The sequence below is a fragment of the Trichosurus vulpecula genome, chromosome 5 (genome assembly GCF_011100635.1).
Source record: "Trichosurus vulpecula isolate mTriVul1 chromosome 5, mTriVul1.pri, whole genome shotgun sequence".
Lineage (NCBI taxonomy): Eukaryota > Metazoa > Chordata > Mammalia > Diprotodontia > Phalangeridae > Trichosurus > Trichosurus vulpecula.
Window position 1 is genome coordinate 157,842,235 of NC_050577.1, and position 21,758 is coordinate 157,863,992.

Here is a 21,758-nt window from a genome sequence, read left to right on the forward strand (position 1 = left end):
TAAGGGTGACATTTGATGTTTTATTAGTCCTTGTGAGGACTGGTAAATGTCTGGTCTGGTCTTGTACATGTCAGACCACTCCATTTTAAGACAGGTTGCATGAATAGAGAGAGACAGACAAAGACAGCTATATAAAAGTGTGTCAAATGCTTACATTAAAAATTGTTCGATTTATTATTTCTATGTCTGATAGGAGGAATGTTAGACATTCATATATAGGATCATACATAGATTTAGAGCTGAAAGGGACTGGACCTTAGAGTTAATTCAGTCCAATTCCCCACTTTATAAAAGAGTAAACCAAGGCCTGAATATTTAAGTGTCTTGCCCAGGGACATATTACTTATCCATATTTGAGATGGGATCCAAGTTCATTTCTTTCTCACTTCAAGTCTACTCTATCCACTATACTCAGTTGCCTCTCAGGAAATCATGACTACTGGAAAGAATTTACAGGTTAAAAAAACATAAAGAGATTTTTTATAAAAAATGAATCGTTATCCACACCCTTTATAAAACATTACAGCTATTTCCCCATCGTGGCTCGATGTATCACGGGTCAGCATAAGAAATCAAATGGGAATTTGGAGGGAGTTTTGTGGAAGCCACGGACAACACACAAATGCTAGCAGACTCAGAAAAAGTTTTGAAACTCAGAAATGCGTAAAATATATGCATAGTAAGTATTATATAATAGCAACCCCAATTTTACCATAAGGTACTGTAAACAACCCATAAAAGAAAAAGAAAAAAAAATTCAGACTTCTCCTATGGTACAAAGGGAGGGCCAAAGTTTTGTATGCAGATTTTCCAAATCATGTTGTACCATGCCTCTAACCCCCTCAATGTGACAGGAATAACTGTACTTTTTAATTATCTAAAATGCTATTGGATTTTCTTTTTATGTTTGTACTGTAAAGAAATGAAGGTAAAACTAACTCAGTAGTTCCTATTACATTGGTCAAGGAGTTCCCAAGTAGTTGGTTAGGGTGGGAGCAGCAGGCCTGATCACAAACACACACAGGTACACGGTAAAGGCTGATAGCACAACTACCGGCTTAAGCGAAGCTGGGAGGATCATTATATCATTTCCTTATGCTTTACTTGGTAGAGAATGTGAAAGCGTGGGGTTACTGGCTATCTGGGACTAGATGATGCTGGTAAAGAGAGGGTTATCGTGCAGTGGAAGAAGAAAGGGACTGAAGAGACTACCTGAAAAAAAAAGACTTGCTGCTACTGCAAAGAGATAAAGGGAAGGAGGATTTCAGAAATATACTCTAGAAACTCTAAGGCTTAATGAGATCCCTTGTTACCACTGGAAGGGGTGAGTCTGGGCAAGGGGTATACTGAGCCATTGGCAGGTGATGTCAGTGATGACCCACTCTGGGACAACCCCTAATCTCCTCATCCTATTTCTGTCTCCATTCAATTGCTGAGGTGGCCCTGGCCACACTGCTGGTCAGTAGGTATCAGTGCCCTGATAACAACTCCTAACACAAATGAAAAATAACTTCCTACATGTTAAATTCCACATTTTTATTTTTACAAAACAATCCTAGTTAATCATTCTGCACTCCAGCTGTCTCATTCATTTCTGTTACTATACTAAATAAGGAGAAACAGACTGTGCTCTGAAAAGTGTTTTTCTCCCCTGAAACTCTTCTATGATTGAAACTGAGATTTTTGATGAAAAAAAATTAAAGTGTTTTCAAACTTCTTAATTGAAATTTTTTTCATTGCCTCTTATTAAGGGAAAATTTAGTCACTGTCTCTTGATGTAAGATGAATATAATCAGTGCCTGGCATGTGAGAAGACTCCACTTGTGCTTTTTTTAATCAGTCATGAGTAGGACTCTTACATTGCAAAACAAGTTTATCAAAGGCATATGCAAGAGCTGAGATCAGACATTGTTTTAACAGAGTAGGCCGGAAAAGGAAAAAGATTACTTGTGGCTAAAGTGGAACAAATTGAATTATAAGAACCTTAATACATTTATTCTAAGAATAATTGCATTTTCCCAATGTCAAGGTTATCCTAATCTGTATGGTGTTTTCTTAACTCAAAATAGTTAAACACAAGTTTGATTTTCAATGGGCCACCCTCCAAATCAATCTGTTGGTGGCTCTCCAGACCTTATGCCTTATGCTATCTACAGCTCTAATTCAATAAGCAACTAGTTGCTTGGATAGTGGGACTTCATTTCAAATAGTTCATATATTTTCCCTGCAGCACAGTCTGCCACTGATATGGTAAATTATGCTCGCAGCTTTCCTGATATTGAACTGGCCCTGCATTCTTGATATGAATCCCACCTGGTCAGAGTTATGATCTTTGTTGATATATTTCTGTAATCTCCTTACTAGTATTTTATTTAGAATTTTCGCACCAATATTTGTTAGAAAAATTGGCCTATTGTTTTCTTTCTCTGTTTATGTTCTTCCTGGTTTAGGTATCAAAACTATATTTGTGTCATAGGAAGGAATTTGGTAAGACTCTTACTTTATCTATTTTCCTAAAAAGTTTATATAATATTGGAATTAATTGTTCTTTAAATGTTTGGTAGAATTCACTTGTAAAATAGATCTGGTCCTGGGCACGTTTTTTCTTAGGGAGCTCATTTTTGGCTCCACTAATTTCTTTTTCTAAGATAGGGTTATTTAAGTATTCTCTGCACTTGACACAAGTTTGAATTCCCTATTTGCCTTATCTTTTCCACCTTTGTGGAAAAAGCAAAAAAAAAAAAACAACAACCAAAACTAAGATAACAGTTGTGCTTTTATAATATGACCAAGATGAGACCACGGAACAGAAACTACAACAGAATTATCTAAGAGAAAGAGGTCAAACCATTAATGATGAGGGGAAAGTGATTCTTACCCCAAAATCATCCCGCCACTGATGGGCTGCTTGAAATTTCTCTGCTTTGGTAGCCAGGCGCTGGAAAACAAACAAAAAAGGATAAATGTTCAAAATGCTCACATGAAAATAATTGTCTTGGAAATACTACTTTTGATTTTCTGAGCAACCATCAGATTATGGAGAACCCAAATGATTCCCTACGGCTGGTTAATGGATGCTTAGTCTTAAAGTCTTCTGAACTGCTTCAAGACATCCTATCTGAAAGTATCATTAGTCCTGTAACTAAGCATTCCTGAATGCAGTTTAGTTTACAGCCTCTGTGATCATCATCAGCAACATCCACCATGATTTATGTTCATCGCCTGGCCAAACTTGTTTTCATAAAAGACTCCACCAAATCATTTTAGAAAGTTATTCCTTCTCATTTGTTGACAACATTTATTTCTGTACAAGTCAGATACGATAAATTCTGCCAAGCAAAACAATTATCCATTTAGCAATCAATTTGTTTAACAGAGCTGGGGGCAGCAAAATGCCCTTTGTTGTTTGAAGGACAGCATGGTATAGAGGAGGGAATGCTGGAAGGAAAAGTGCTGTTAGGAAAACCTAGGCACAAATCCCATCTGGCTTTTACTAGCCTTTCATTTATCTGAGCCTCAGTTTTCTCTTTTGTGAAGTGGAGAGAGTAGTGCCCACTTAACTGTTTGACAGTTCCACTGATGAGATGTTACCTAAGGTTCTTCGTAAACTTTAAAGCCCTAAAGCCTTATATAACTGTCAGTTGTTATTACTCTATTTTTAAAACTCTCTAAATTATTAACATGTACTACTATGTAGAAGGTCACTAACTATTCTTATTAAAATTTGCTAATATTTTTTAAAAAATATGTAATGCTTGTGCTTATTCAGTTCTTATGTGAAGTATTTGGTATTATGTAAAATACTTATATAAAGTCCTAGGTATTGATACTAGGCTTGAAGGTCTGTTAAGATCTCTGGAAGATGGCTTAGAGATCTTAACAATCCCTTCAAACTTAGTATCAATACTTGGTAAGTTCTTTATATAAGAACTGAATAAGCGAAAGCATTACAAATATTATATATATGTAAACATGTACACACACATATATGTATATTTTCCTAAGGTGTCTTCCAGGGTATCTAGGTGTGGTAGTAGATAGAGTGTCAGGCCTGGAGGTAGAAAGATCTGAGTTCAAAACCAGCTTTAGCCACTTGCTACCTATGTGACCCTGGGCAAGTTACTTAACCATATTTGCCTCAGTTTTCTCATCTATAGAATAAGCTGGAGAAGAAAATAGCAAACCACTGCAGTATCTTCATCAAGAAACCTCGAAATGGGGTCACAGAGGGTTGGACACAACTGAGAGGACTGAACAATAGCATAAACAAAAGGTGTCCTCCTGATCTAATAACTAATGAATCTCTGGTTCTAAGGCATTAATTACTGCATGACTGCTTTTTCAAGATCTCAGATCATGTTGGGTAGAAACTTTTCTGAAATACCTGCAGATCTATCAATTACACTCTAAAATAAGATGGCAGCCATTTAACTTACCAAGACTTTAATATAGTACTTAAAGGTCTAGTTCAACCTTGAGCTTATTATTACCTCATACAATCTCTAGCTCCCAAAGCACCAATTCCCTCATATTTTTCTAAGATTTGCTATTTACACTAATGAAAACATTTTGTAAAACCACAAAGCAAATATGAAATAAGTGTTTCGGCTGCCTTAGACACTATCAGAGGGTCCTCTCAAAAAGAAAAGTTATGATTTTTCTCAAACCTTTCCATTCTTTTAGTACATTCTTCCATCATCCACCCCATACCTCACCATACATTACCATACCACCATTAGATTAAATGATATTTGTGGTCCCTTCCAGGTCTAAAGTCTTATGATTCAATACAAGAATTCAAAAAACATTTATTAAATGCCTATGATATGCAATGCTCTGTGTTACGTGCTTGGGGATACCAAAGCAAAATGAAACTATCTCTGCTCTGAAAAAGATTTCCCTCTAATGGATTCTGCTATGTTCTATGGCATATTAAATATTTATTAAAATTTTTGTTTTTATATTATAATAATTGCCCAGTACATACATCGGTCTCTCCCATCACCGCTGGACGTACATCAAATTAGTGTAGGAGGGGTGTGTCACAACTCCCAACCTCAATTACTGAATGAGAACATTTTTACTGAATTACTAGAACTAATCAATCAGATAAGTAAACGAAATGTGAATGATTCCTAAGCACCTCTATGGAATCAATCAATAAAAGGCATACAAGGTGGGAATAATCTAGTTAGTTAATCAAGCTGGGAAGGACTGAAGTGATTCAAAGAAATGTAAAGGGATTGTTTGGAAGAACTAACTACAACCCTGAACCTATATTGTCAGAGAAGGAAGTTCTAGGAGCATTCCAGCAACTGCTCAAGATTTGGGATGCATTTTGAAGAGCCAGAGCCAAGGGTGGGAAATCTGCAGGCTTGAGGCCACATACGGCCCTCTAAGTCCTCAAGTGTGGCCCCTTGACTGAATCTAAACTTCACAGAACAAATCCCCTTAACAAAAGGATTTGCCCTGTAAAACCTGGACTCAGTCAAAAGGCCACACCCAAGGACCTAGAAGGCCATATGTAGCCTCGAGGCTACAGTTTTCTCACCCCTGAAGGAGACCATTTTCACTGCGGAAGCATTGGGAAAGGAGGACCTTCCCCCATCCCATGCCCTTAATATGTCAGACCAGTAACATACAAAGCATCAAGTCAGGAGGAAATGACAAATTAGACATACTAAAGAAAAGAAGGGTCAGGGAATATGACCAAAGATGGACAAAAATACAGCTTCAAGAATCTATAAGGGTCCCAACTCTAACGGCCCGAAAAGAGCCATGCACACCTTAGGGAAACTTCATGAGAATTCCAAGAAGGGAGAAATAGATTTCCATTCGATCAGGATCTGTGCCTGCCCTTTGTCGTTCATGTTTTTAAGCTTGACTCCACTTTCCACTGAACTCCCAAGGTTCTTGTGTGAGACTGTGTCCTACCTTTTGGGGAAGGGGTGGGGGTTGCAGTGGAATCAACTGATCTTACTATATAATCCCAGGAAATATTCCTTTAAAAAAGGGCTAACTATTCTGACTAATCTTTGCTCTAGAGTAGAGATATAAAATCACCTCCTTCCTTGAAACTGTAGAACTATCAGATATGTCACAGGACCAGTTAGTTTTGATGGTTTGTCTCTGTTATAAGTGTAGTACCTTCTCTGGGCTCCCCTTCTCAATTCCCACTCATCCAGGAGGGCTGGGTCTCAGCTTGCAGCCGACTTCTCCTACTTTCCTCACCATTCCAGGGGGTAACCCTAAGCTATAAAGGCTAACTTTTAATATTGTCACTAATGTGCCCCATCCAATATGCTCCCAGTATCAGTTACCAAGCCAGATGACTGTTTATCGACTGACTGAACTGGAATGAGGTTTTTGAATCACAGATTCTTTCTGATCTCATTGGCTATTTGTTTGGTGAAATTCAAGGGTACAGGTGATGTGACCTGGAAGATAGGGCTGCAGAGGGTGAAGTTTTACCACTTAGCCTTGAGGTCAGAGAATCATTAGGCATATAAAAAGAATTTGGCCTACACGTGTCCCTACAAATATCTGACACATGCAGTGTGACCTCTTGATTCATGTGGCAATATAGGTAACAGGGGAGAGGTACACACAAGTTTTATAAGGAGGGGCAGGGTCTATTCAGGAGCATGATTGGTATTTCACCTTTAGTGTTAAAAGGAAGGAGGTACCAGTCACTGAGATTGCATGGTACATGGAAGTTTTCATGAATGGTTCCACAGAAGATGGTAGGAAATTTGTACCAAGGAAGAGGAGGGGGAAAGAATAGAAAATTTTTCTTAAGCAGAAACAACCCACTGTGAGAAGAGCTATCACACACACACACACACACACACACACACGATAGATATAGATATATGTATGTAGATATGTGTTTATGTATATATGTGTATGTGCACGTAGATATATATGTACATGTAGTATGTATGTATATGTATGCATGTATAAATACATGTGTATATACATGTGTGTATATACCTATGTACAATGTGTTACTACCATATATCTTTTAATTCACATTTAAAGATCTATTAGCAATAAGATGTTTTAACATTAACACAGAATGAAACGCCTCCAAAAAACCCTGTTCATCTCATCTTCAAGAATATACTCTACCTGTTACACTTACAGTCATACAATTACTTTTGGAATCTGCTTCTTCTGGTAGACAGAGATTAACATTAAACTTTATATAATGACATATGAAAGTACTATTCAATTTATATCATTTATGTTTATCCATGGGGGTAGGAATGGGTGGGAATGATAATAATAATCTTATTTTAAAAGAAAAATAGAATATTTAGGGAAGATATATAATTTGTTTCCTTGTTTTTAACAAATTACACAATCACTTAAATCAAATGTTTTAGGACGACAGAGATACACTTTCACTATAAAAGTTTGAATGAATCCCTTCTCGAAGCTAATTTGCTATGATTTCTCCTTTAAGTTTCAATGTCTAGAACCGAATGATCATGAGAGATTACCCACCAGTGATGCTATCTTTGTATTTCAATAACTTTAGTGAAAAGACTTTCAAAAACTTCAGTGAAATTTTTACATTAAAATAATATAGTACATAATTGTGCTTCAGATATCAATGCCTCCTTCTAGGTGCTTTTGCCAACACACCATGGTGAATGCTGTTCTGTGTTAGCAAATGCCAACTGCTCCTGGCTAATAGAAAATTACTATGTCTTGTGGACATTTCTAGTCCCTAATTAACTTGCCAAGTGGCCAAGTGCCAAACTGGCCAAGTGCCATCTTATTTTAAAGGCCAAACAACCTGCAATTAAATCCTGCAGGCAATTTGTGCAAGGACAGATCAAGCCTAGACCTAATAAAATTTGAGCATTAAAACATCCATGCTTCAATATTTTCCTGTACAGGAAGACCCTGCTATGGTACATTATGCTGCATTTCAAGGAAGTCATAAAATTTTATTTTTCTCATTTGATGATTTATTGTGACATATTATGGCCCTAGACAACAAAATGAGACTAAACATGAGTATAATATGCTTTTACTCAACTCCACATAAACACTAGAGGATCCATTGCTTAATTCTGCACACTCGAGAGGATGGTTTAGGGGAAATGTCATGAGATAGCTTAAAGGTAAATTTACTAGTATGTGAAAAGATTTGCATATATATACAGACATATAGTATATATATATATATGTGTATATATATATATAAAATATGTATATGCATATACACACACCCAACACACCCCTATAAATCTATATATTGGGAGGTAGCTTGGTGGAGCAAATAGAAAGGCAGCTTCAGCATCAGGCAGACCTAACTCTGATAGCAGATGTGAAGCCAGACACATTCTAAGACTCTAAGTTACAGAAGAATTGCTAATATGCATTTGGAAAGGGAATTTACTCATTAGAGTGTTCCTTATATCAATGAAATCACAGGTACATAATATATATTATATGGTATTTGACAGGGACATTTATGTATATCTTTATACCTCCAGGAGGCATAAAAATAAATACATGAATATATAAATAAACAGATAGATAAATGAATGAATGAATAAATAAACCCTATGTTTGCAATTCAAAACCATTCCTAATGTGCCCCCCCCAACCTTTCCAGTCTTCTTATGAATTCCTTCCTTCTGCAAACTCTGCAAGCCAGTAACATTAGCTTTCTTGATTTTTTTGGTACAAGTTACTCTACCTCTAACCTCTTTGCATTTTCACCAGCTATCCCTCATAGCTAGGATGCCCTCTCTCCTCAACTGCCCCTCTTGGCTTTCTTCAAGTCTCAGGTAAAAAAAATCATCTTCTTCCAGAAGTGTTTCCCTGTGTCCCTTAATGTGTTTTCTCTCTGAGGTTACCACTGATTTATCCTTGTTTGTACATAGGTTTTTTTTTTTTACATATTGTCTCTCCCATTTGATTATGAAGTCTTTGAGGGCCAGGTACTATTTTTTGCCTTTCTTTGTATCTCCAGTTCTCAGTACCATGCCTGGTACAGAGTAGGCACTTAAATGCTTATTGACTAGTGTATATATACATATACACACATAATGACTATTTACAATAATACATCTTATCTATTATTTATGTGTACATATATATCCATAATATGTCATGTATACATATAGACATATGTGAGTGACCTGTATAAAATGATAGATTTGCCAATTATAAATCAAAAAAATACATCTACTTACATATGAATTTATAAGTTCTAGTTTCTAGAGCATCATTTATAAAGGAAAATTGAAAATACCCCATGGAAAAGAATAAATGGATATTCATCTCTAGTTTCTTTTTTCTTGCTTCCATATTGACATGGATAAGAACAGGGACTGTATCTGAGATTTCATTGTAATAAGTAAGGAAACTCCCTGAATTATATCATCTGAATTCCTCAGACTGAGAAGTTAGACAACTTATCCAGGATCCCTCAGGCAATACGTATTAGAGGGAAGACTTGAACCCAGGTCTTCATGGGTTTCAAGACCAGCTCTGTGTCCACTATGCCACATTGTTCCCATAAAGTATTAAAGTTTAGTGCCTAAGAGATCATTCAACTTCATATAATTCAGCAAAGGCTTATTAAGAATCTTTTGTACACAAAGCATTATGCAAGGTACTGGGAAATCAAATAAAACAAGGTCCATGCACTCATGCAGCTATTCAAAAAAAAATTTAAAAAGACCTTCATCATCAGTACTCTAGTATTCCAAATGATTTATACTCATTGCTTTCAACTGTGTACTTTTAAAGACATTAGTGAATGTATTGGTTATTTGGGGAAAATCCCTGCTGTATAATATACTCTTCTAAAAGTACTTTTTTAAAATGATGATAAATAAAATCTATCTTTAGTGGGAAGATGACCTTCATCGGTAAATGCTAGGTCACACAAACAGGATCCTTGCCCTGATTAGTTCATATTTAAACACGGCTCCTGAACAGCAAGGCATTAAAAAGGAAGAGGTGCATATGATACATTTCCTACAATCTCCCACAAAGCCGATAGGAAAGGGTAGGCCGATTGTAGAGTTATGGAAAAGCTGTTAGAAATTTATTTCAGAACATTTCTAAACTTTCTAATGACTTTTCAGGGCAGAAGAAGAGATTACCAAAATAAATGAGTGCTACTATCTGTCAGTCTTGGAACTGTCTTTTCAAAGGTCTTGTCTCCTAATTCTGAGCGTATATTGCTAATCGGTGAGAAAGCTTTTGATCTGCAGCAGTCTGCAGGAAAAAGGCCTAGCAAGGCATTATCAGATCAATGGAAAGATCAGCTCCCAGGAAGGTCCATTCATTTCCAACCTTCACTTTTTTGTCATATCTTTATCTCTCCCCCTAGCATTGAATTCTGTCAGAAGATATGACAGCCTCACAAAAGAAGCAAGGCTCTCTGCAGTGAAAGAAAAGCATTCTATTATCACTTCCCTTGCGATCCCTAAATATATTTCATCCTGAAAAATAAAATGAGACTGCTTCTCAATATTGAAAATGTCTTACTTATTAGACTACCAGTTAATCTAAGCTGAAAGACAGCATTGGTTGTCAAAAACATTTAGTTCTGAGTAATTTTCTCTGTGTATCTTTGAAAGAAAATCTATGAGACATATATGACAATTTACCTCGGTTTCAACAATGCAAACATTCACGTTAAATTTTCAAGAGTTGGCTTGGAGAGAACACAAAAGGAAATTTTCTTATATTAAATAATATGCAACACAATATTGTTTTGATATATACTAAAATTATAAAATATATGCATGTATATATAAATTTTAAAAATTAACAATCAGAATTAGTTATTCATATCATCAACTGATTTGGGCCAAATTATGTGTGATTAATAGTCATCTTTGTATATGTCAGTATGTATGTATATGCATGTATACATACACATATGTATATGTGTATACATACACACATACTAGCACACACACGTTCCTACTTATATACACAAACACACTTACATATTTACATATGTACAGAGGGGGGTGGTATTTTGCATCATTGAACTGACACCAATCAAGTAAATTATTTTTGTCTTCTTTCTGCGCTGATAGTTTTGTTTTCTAGTATGTGGGCAATTTAATTAGTTATTTACATTAATGTTTCTCTTAATTTAAAAAAAATTAACATTTTTATGAGACTCAGTAAAGACCTCTTTGATGTCCTCCTAGTTCCCAGTGACCCAGAATTAACAGAAGATCAGCTTTGGAACTGAAGAGGGAACACAGGAAATAGATAATAATATGCCAACCCTTGCTGAACCCCAGCTAGTTGAAAGTGTCAGGGAATTCTCCTGAATGAGAACAGGCACTCTAGAGAGAAGAATACCTATCAGAAAGGGTCTGATGACTATGGGTCATATATGGGAGGCCACACTAAAAGCAAAGAAATGGATTAGCATGCTAGGGAAGACTGCTGATAGCAGCTTCTACTTCCTAGAGCACAGGTTTGGTTTTTATAACTCTTGGGGCCCATTCAGCATACACAGCTAGTCATTAGCATTCTGCAGAAACTCAGTATAGATAAACACAGGAGAGGAAGGGGTAAACAAAAGGAGAATCATTCAAGAGGGGCAAAAGGAGGACCCCTTGAGTTAATGTTTGCCATGCAGCTGGCAGGGTTTGTTATTGGAATGATAGTAACAATAACAAAAATTAACATATAGCACTTACATAATGCCAGACACTAAGCTAAAGCTCTTAATTATTATGGCATTGGATTCCCCCAACAACACTGGGAGACAGGTTCCGTTATTATCCTCATTTTACAGATAAGGAAACTGAGGCAGGCAGGTAAGTGACTTGTCTGGAATCACACACCTGTTAAATACCTGAAGTCAAATTTGAACTCAGGTCTTCCTGACTCCAAGCCCCGTCCTGCAGCCACTGTAGTATCTGGCTACCTTAGACAAGCAATTAGGAGACATGATGTCAATGAGAAGACATTTCTTGTTCAAAGGCAGGAGACAAAAGGAGGTGACCAAATGCTTTTATAATTGTGAAGGAAAAAAAGCCTTTTAGACAAAACTTCATGATTGAGCTAACCATTTTGACAGGATTATAGGTGTCTCTTAATTCCAAGGACAATAACTAGTTGTTAGAAGAGTAGATGAAACTATCTACTTTGCATAGCTTTTTTTCCAGAATTATTTTTATTTAATATTTTATTTTTCCCAAATTTACATGTAAAAACTATTTTGATATCCTTTTTTTTCTCAGCATAGTTTTTACATATTTTATTTCTCCTTATTTTACACTAGCAGGCTACCAGGTGGTTTGGAGGATTTCTACATTATTAGTCCCTCAAGATGTCATGAAATAATTGTGGTTCCTATTTTTCCCCACAGTAGCCAAAACATTCTTAAAGTACATACGTATCCTTTATGTTCAAAGAGAACTATTAGCAAAATTACTGTGTAGGTGTGGATGAAAATACCAATGAGACCCCTAGACTTTTGTAATTTGCAATTACTTAGATTATTTTAAACACAGATTTTCAACCTGTGTTTCATAAGATACAGTTATTATCCTTGTAGACATGTCTACTATATTAGATCATGCCTGGTTAACATTTTAAAATTAGTTTACTAAACTAATTACTTAAAATAGTGTATACTTTAAGCCTTCGATATTTTAAAACATGTTATTTTTTTTTACCAGTACAGCTATCCCACAAGATGAGGAAGGAATGGGCTGAGCTTTGCAACACTAGAAAAAGTACCCACATCTATGAGATCACATACTGTTTTAATGTTTTTTTTTAAAATAAATCTACCCTCTCTGTCACAGGATCAGAAATTCAGGGTGGGAAACAGAATTTAGACATATTGTCTGACCTCCACTTTTTGGGTTAGAAGATTCAGATTGGAGGACCTAAACTCAGAAAAGTGAAGACACTGACTGAGAGTCACATAGATAATATTCTGTTACATCCCAGGTAAAACAATCTTGTGATCTTCCAGGTGAATGGCTAAGATGAGAGGTACCAAATGTAGGGCCCATGAGGCCCTCTAGTTTTTAACACTCCTATGGCTCCTACATGGTCCATAATAGTCTCCAGTGTTGCCGAAGCCAGATTAAAACATAATTGGGAAATACTGAAAATATTTAAAATTTAATTTAAATTTGATTTAAAATATTTAAAAATAAAGAAAAATACAGTAACACATAATGTTAATGTGAAGTTTTTGAAGTCAATGTACAGCCTTTTTGCATAGTGTAGTGGCTTCCAACAAATCATAGAAACAATCACTAACTTCATCCAAGAGTATGACAACAAAGAGACAATATACCAAAATTTATGGGATATAGCCAAAGGGGGAATTTTATATCTCTAAATGTTTACATAAATAAAATAGAGAAAGAGGAGATCAATGCACGTAACTAAAAATGCTAGAAAAAGAACAGGTTCGTGGCCTCCTTTCTATTTGAATTTGACACCACTAGTTAAGACAAAAGAACAGAACCGTCTATCATTGTTTCCTTCTGAACTATTCTGAAAGAAACATTGCTGTTCAAGAAGTTGATACCATACTTCTACCTCAATTACAGAAGGAGCTGAAGAATCAAGAAATTTTTAAAACCAACAAATCGGTTACCCAGGCTAGTAATACATGGGAAAGGTATTAAGAGTTTTGGAGAACATCCTCTTTAAACATAATCTGATGTGCTTCACAGCCAATTCTGCAGGTCTTTTATGGAGGTTTTGCTGGAGAACATGGATTAGAATGAAACATAATGAAAGTTTAAAGATGATGCCCATACAGAAGGAATCATGAAGCACGAAGGTTAGCTCTAGAAAGTTATCCTAGAAGGCAGGGATTGTGTTTTTAAAGTGAGCTTTAATATGACATTTTTAGTGAAGTAGAAGATTAGTTTAACAATGCCCTCTCATGCTTTGGTTTAAATATCATCTAAAATGCAATACATATACATATATATATATATATGTATACACACACACACATATATATACATACACACACACACACACACACACACACACACATATATATATATATATATATATATATATATATATATATACACATTTTGTAAGAGTGATCAGAGGCAGTGTGAGTTAATAGATAAAGAGATGTACTCATAGTCAAGAAGTTCTGGATTCCAATCCAACCACTGACATATTTTGGCTATGTGATCACAGGCAAATCATTCCGCCTCTCCATATCTTCAAGTAACTCTCAAAGACTAGAAACTGTAGAGCCAGTGCCCTATCCATATTGGCAGAGGGAGCACATCCAGTGGAAGTCCTTTCTACTGGTGAAATCAGAGGTCCAGGTCAGAAGTGATCAAAACACAGAATAAATCCCATTCCTAAATACAGATTAACTTTCTGTTATTTCCTTTTACAGTGGATAGGGAAGCTAAAACCCCTATCACTTTATTTTACCAACAACTTCCTATATGAACACGGCATCTCCATCCTATCCTTCTCTGACCCTTCCTCTACAAATGAGATTCAAATAATCTTCCCAACACAAGCTATGATCATATCACAGCTGTATGTGAATTGTCAGAAATAATAAAAGATCTCATTTTTTCCCTTCACATTCCAACTTTAATGACTGTTGAATTTAATTAAATTTGCTAACATCCCTTATTTAATTGCAGTAGGCAATGTGGGCCAATGTATTTTTCAGCAGCATACCAACATTTGAGGGACTAACTCAACAGAAGAACTAAGTGGAATACACACGTATGTATGTATGTATGTATGTATGTATGTATGTATGTATATTCCACTTAGTTCTTTGTCAAGCTGAACTGAATTTTAGTAATAATGCTCTGAGTTACCAAAATCATTCTCACTGAAATGCCTACAGTTGATTTTAAAATTTTATTTATGTTTGACTCAAATAGGCTTTTCAGAGAGTTCTTTGTTTTTTTTTAATCATTCCTGTAAAGGGAAAAGGATCTTGCTGAGGAGAACACAGTAATAACAACATTGGTGTAACTGTGCAGTCGTGTCCTACTCTGTGTGGCCCCTTTGGGAGTTTTCTTGGCAAAGACACTGGAGTGGCTTACCATTTCCTTCTCCAGCTCAGATGAGGAAATTGAGGCAAATAGGATTATGTGACATGCCCAGGGTCACAGTAAGTATCCAAGATCGAATATGAACTCAGGTCCTCCTGATTTCAGGCCCCACACTCTCTCCACTGCACCACCTAGCTGCCTAATAACAACCTACCTAAATAAAAAGTAGGTGTTCTTTCTGAAGTAACATGCTTTCATTGAATAGTCTATATAAGTGTCAAGTTAATCTACAAAGAGTCAATTCTATGGATGTTAAAGAAGTTACCATGATTACTATCTGAGGAAATAACTATTGCTATGACAAGGTGGTACTCACTGACATTCCAGACAGCAAAATATGTCTCCTCATATGATGGGCATAGTGGAATGGCACGATGCTTCATTTCTGCAAGTAGTCAGAAGTGCCAGAAGAGGATTTGGCTGGAATTTGTGTCAATTTTGTCTCTTTATTCCTACAACAGAAAGTTAGATTCTCTGGAAGTATCTTGGGCAAATTGGGAAGAATGGGGCAGTCAGATTCCCAGAACCTATCCTAACCTTTAGCCAAGCTGATGGGCTAACCTGCTTGAACCTGAACTAGAAAGCTGAAAAACCTAGTCATTTACATAAAAAAACTAGTCATGACCAGTCCTAGTCATTATAGGACACATGAGGATATACTTCTTTCCACAGGGAAATAAAAAAACGACAGCAAGTGGTATAGCTTTCTCATATATTCTGTCCTCCATTAGAATGTCAGCCTCTTGAGGGCAGTCACGTTTGTCTTTGTATCTCCATTGGCTAGCACGATGTTGGCAATTAGAAGATACTTAATAAATATTTATTTATTGATTATGCAAGAAGCCTAGAGCTATTTAAGGTACAAATTAACTGAATCAATATTAATTTAGGAAGGAAGAATCATGATTTAGTATGTATTTTTTTTTTTACTTTTCCTCCCTAAGATCACCATTTTAAATTACAGGATACAGTAAAGGAATAGGAAAAGAAAAAAAGCCCATATTTAGTGATTAGATTACAATAACTCTGATAAAAACTGATGTAGCTTTAAAGTTTAAGTAGCACAAATATTTTTATCCCCATTTTATAAATGAAGAAATTCAAGTATTGAGAAGTTAGCTTTTTCACCTATTCCAAATTGCCTCTCAGAATTCGAGGTGACATCACCAAATTTACTATAAAACAAACTTCAGAAAATGAATTTTGTTGGCTATTTTATATGATCTCAAAGGAAATTATTGAATGAAATTTTAGTTTTAATCTAGTATTGACCTGCCAGCTTCATTTTTTTTGCTTCTGCAATTGGTTTCCTATTTCTACCTCAACATTTTGGAGTTCTAAATAAACCCTACTATTGACTTGGCTTTGTCTTTTGGCTTATTTTTCTATTGTCCTTGGGTTTTATTCAGCTCCTTTCCTCATAAAGGTATTATACTTCTCAAGTCTTAGTGATTGCCATAGCTACTAGTCTCTAGTCATATTAGTCAGTCAATAAGCATTTATTAAGGGTCTAGTGTCAGGCACTGTGCTAAGGGCTGGGGATACAAAGAAAGGGAAGACATTTCCACCTTTCAAGGGGCTTGCAGACTAATGGGATAGACAAGATGTAAATAACTATGTACAAACAAGGTCTATACAGGATGAAGTGGAGTTGATGGTGGGAAGGCACTAGAATTAAGGGGGATCAGGAACAGCTCCCAGGGATTCTTATTGGGTCTTGTAGGTAAAACAAGGAAGCCAGGAGTCAGAGACATCAAGCATGAGGAACAGCCAGTGAAAATGCCTGGAGTCCAGAGATGGAGTGACTTGTGCCAGCAAGGAGGCCTGTGTCACTGAAGTTCACGGAAGAGTGCAAATATTCCAGAAGACTGGAGGGGGAATGAAAGTAGGTTATGTCTTTAGCTTCATCCCATATGTCTATTGGAAATACTTGTATTTTTGAATTTTGAATTTTTCTATGTTTCTGCTTCATAATCTTATTAGATGTAAAATCAATGAGCACAAAAGTACATGTAAGACAGAAAAGAAAGCAATATTATTATGGTTAAATGAGAAATTTTCTAATCTCTCTGGGATATCCTTAAAGGAACTAAAATACATAAATACTTCAAGAAAAAGGCCTTGAAAGGTTATTTTCTCATTTGTCTGCCATAGGTTATAAGCTATCTTGCCTGCAGTCAGAGCTTGATGACCTCTCAAAGTCTTTTTCAGTTTATTTATGCTATGAAAATAGTCCAAGCCACCAAGTTTTATGCTAACAAAATGGTTATAATTTGAAAGATGAATGCAATGTGCTATAAGATGAGAGGAGTGCTGTCACTATTTGGTACTGTTTATACAGCCTGAACTCAAACAAGCTATCATTTATACCCTTATTTTCTTTGCTCCTTTGGTGATCTTTTCTTACATTTTTTTAAAGTCAGGTAGGGAGCAAGACTATGAAGCTGAAATACCCTTAAAACTCCAGAAAATGTCTCCACTGCCAAGAAGATAAAAATCAAGGGTGGAGGAGTGAAACTGAAGATAAAATATAGGAAGAAAAATGAGCCAAGAGAGAGAAGAAGAAGTATTTTACTAAATCTAGCTCGACATCCTATTGCAGAATCTAGTTTAAGAAGTTTATCAAGTCAGGAAAAGGCTATTCCTTTTAATGTAATTTATCATTCTCATTTTCTACCTCCTCAGGAGTCTATAACTATGTTCCATTCTTAAATTTTGCATTTTAAAGAAACTAGCATTATGATTTGTTTTAAAAAGATCTCACAACAAGTGACAGGCAACTTTATTTCTATTTATCTGCTTTTATATATATATATATATATATATATATATATTTTTTTTTTTTTTTTTACCAAGCACTGTGTGACTGCTAAATGCAGCCATCATGGAGCTACCTGACCCTTACCCCATGGCTGGAGCAGGTCCAAACCAGTTGGGGCCAGTCTTGTGAAACTCGTCATTGCTGCACTTGGACCCACTGTTCTGACCAGATGTCACCACTCCCCAGACCTGTATGTGGGCCTTAGGTTGTTATGCAAAACAACTTATGTAACCGCAGGTGAGGTTGTGCCCTGAGACTCCCTTCCTATGGAAATTATTTCACCTCTGCCCCCTCCTCAGCCCTTCTTGGGCACTCTAATACTGTGCTATTGCATGATGCCCCATATTGAAATTCTCTTGCCTTGATTAAAAACCCTACTTTTTGCTACTCTGGTAGTCCCCTTTATTTGAAATTGACACTACCACCACATGTAATTTCAGTAAACTTAGAAATTTTTCAGCAAGGCTGGCAAATGTGACTAAGAGGGTTTAAGAAAGTTGTCCATTAACAGTCTTCTTAAGGTTGTACTGTGAGTTTCCATTTTCACCTGACAAAAAGGCAAAAGGTAATGTCAGTGAGAATCCTAGAAAACCAGAGTTCTACATCAGATAACAAGTAACGAAAACCCTTAATATATTTCTTTTTACTTAATATTTGATTAAGGAAATATATCAATTTCCAGTTGATTTAATTGTGTTTTTTTTGTGGTGCATAGGTGTAAACAGAACACACTTTCTAGAGTACTTTCAAATGTTCCAGCAGTATTTGTTTTTAAATATTTTAAATGATCTATACATCTCAATAAGAAATGAAGATGTTAAAATGGAAGAAAGAAATACAGAGATATTATTATTATTAAAAAATAATAAGAGAGAAAACAGAGAAGAAAGAAAAGGATGGGATAGAATAAGCTCCAGCAACTCTAGGAATTCAAAGAGTAGACAAATCCAAGAACCAGGAGCCTATGGCGGAAAGAAGCAGTTCAAAAGACAAGCTCAATGCCTAAATGTTACTCTACATGACTGTGTCTGAAGCACAAAAGGACTAAATTGGCCCCTGGAGCTGTGATCTAAAAGCATTATATACTATTTCCTAGGTATGGGATTTTTCAGAACTGGGGGGGGGGCTGTCCCCTAGGAAAGTAATAAATGAGACCCTTTGGGGGGAAAGAGGTATTGTGAAATAATGGCCAAAATTACTGGATATTTTCAATTACAGCTCTCACATAAATACATACACTTTTTCAATAAAGAATTCAAATTAAAGCAATCAAATGTGAGCAAAAAGTGAATTTTGTAAAACTGACACAAATTACACAAATTAGGCAAGATCTGAGCCTGTGTTTGTCAAATTTCAACATGATATTATTTGTGGCATTTTAATCAGAAGTAGTATATAAGCCCTAAGCTAAAAAAATCTTTGAGTAGAAGTTAAAGGAAATGGAGTTATCTGTTACATTTTTCATTTAGTTTCCTAAGTACTAATACAATATAATAAACCAGTATCCCAAAATTTCAACTTTTAAAAACTTGAAATAACAAAAGGTGTTTTAAATTTTTATCCATTAAATTCAAACTTAATTTTTGATTTTTAATTGTCTCTAACAATAGAAAAGTGAAATAATATATCTTTATGCCGGATAAATGCTCAAGTGGCTTAAAAAGAAAACCTATTGGAGTAGCCAAAATTAATATAATTAAAAAACAACAGAGACAATTTAAATAGTAGGAATGTAGGAACATAGATTGAAAGCTCAACTCCAGAAAATATTATTCACTCTTTTACCACTAAGATTCAAAAGCACTACCAATGCTGGAGGAGATGTCAAAAAATAGATACACTAATGCACAGTTGATGGAGTCAGGAAACAGTCCAAACATTCTGGAAAGTAATCTGCAACTATTGTCCTAAAAGGCATTATACTGTGCACATCCTTTGACCCAGAAATACTAGGTCTATATCTCATAGAGATCAAAGAGAAAGGAAAAGGACCCATAAGTACCAAAATATTTATCATAGCTCTTTTAGTAGCAGAGAATTAGAGACTAAGGAGATGTCCATCAACTGGGGAACGATTGAATAAGTTAGGGTATATTAATGTGATGAAATATTATTTTGCTATAAGAATTGATAAAGACAATGCTTTAGAGAAAACCTGGGAAGACTTTATATGAACTAATGCAAAGTGAGCAGAACCAGGAGAACAATTTATATGATAATAGCAGTATTATAAAGATACTCAATTATAAAAGATTTAATAACTCTGATCAACACAATGACCTACCATAATTCTAAGACACATGATGAAAAATTCTGTCCACTTCCTCATGGAGAACTAAGGGATTCAGCGTACAGATTGAAGTATTTTTTCTCTCAACTTCCTTTTTCTTGTGTTTTTATTTATCACTTGGCTAATGCATAAATTTGTTTCATATAATTTTATACCAGTAATGAGTTTTATGTGAAGTTGATTAAAAAAACAGATTCATTATTAATGAAGCAAGAGAATCAGACTTGCTTTGCATGAATGAATTAGCCGAAGATCTCATGAAATCTAATAAACTGAAACATCTTAAAAGTATGCTCATGAAATATATAGACAAGATAATTTTTCAGAGAAAGTAAGATAGTTTTAATAGACAACACCAAACTTTTTCAAAATTCATTCCTATGACACTGAAAGGATTAACTATATTAGATAGGATATTTCTATGACACCAAAAGGATTAACTATATTATAAATTAACTAATTTAACATGAGAAATAGCATTGCTACTTCCAGCTACTGCTATGGCCAACATGACTTTTGATGACCCATAAGCAAGGCAATTTTGAATGATTCCCTTTGCACACATTTTGGTGGGAAGAACAACTGCCCCTTTGTCTAAAGACCTTCAAAATCAAACTCCTGAGAAATAATGTTCTCACTTTTCTTTTAAAATGGATAAATCAACAGGCGTAATTAAAGATGAACATTTGATAAAATTGGTTGAAACTAATGTTAGGCAAGATATTTTTTACTTTGCATACCTACTGATAGCAATGATGAATCAAGAGATATTTTCAAGGTTACTGATGAATTTGTTAAGGACAACATTTATAATGTGAGAGGACTGTGCTGAACTTTGAGCTTAATCACTGTCAAGATGAACTACAGGTCTACCATTACTAGTTAAAAAGGCAGACTCATGCATCATTTGGTCACGTTGCATACATCACAGTGACTCACTGAAAAATATGAGTGGGGTGCTAAATATAGCTCTTGAAATTGTTACAAGAATAATCAACTTTTTAAAGTCAGGCTTTTTGCAATACATTATGACAATTATATAGAACACTTCTCTAATCTCTCAAAAACATTCTGATTTTCCCTATCACTGTACTTTGAAGGATATTAAGAGCCAAAAGAAGCAATTTCCATTTCTTAATAATAAATTAAATAAAATAAACATGAAAATTTCATTTTGTGACAAAATTGTGTTCCTAGTACTTGAAAATTTGCTTTTCTTAAAAACTAAATGCTCTCAATCAATGTAAGGTCAAAGTCATACTCTCATACAGAAAGATAAAATGACTACATTTATGAAAAATACTGATGAATAATTTTTAACACATATACATAGAACATAAGTAAAATTTCCTTGCAACCACTCACCTTGTCCATAGAAACAATTCTCATTTTATTTTAATGAATTATAGATTTATAAAAATGAATGAAGAGGAACCCAACTAGCAAAGAATAATAACAAGAAGGGTTAGCAGACTTGGCTTATGATAGTACACTGAAAGAAGCATTTGAATGTGAAAACCTTTTTATTTTTGCTCTGGGCTAATAAAGAATTCTCTGGTTTATGAAA

The 21,758-nt window shown here is 35.2% G+C and overlaps 1 protein-coding gene across 3 annotated transcripts in view; it reads right to left on the minus strand.

Annotated features, from left to right (window-relative positions):
• Positions 1-21,758, minus strand: part of CACNA2D1 (calcium voltage-gated channel auxiliary subunit alpha2delta 1) — a 676,615-nt gene that overhangs the window by 315,159 nt on the left and 339,698 nt on the right. For all 3 annotated transcript variants that reach the window (XM_036759223.1, XM_036759222.1, XM_036759224.1), the window contains exon 4: positions 2,879-2,938. In XM_036759223.1, the coding sequence (XP_036615118.1) occupies positions 2,879-2,938 (60 nt within the window). The remainder of the gene's footprint in view (positions 1-2,878; positions 2,939-21,758) is intronic.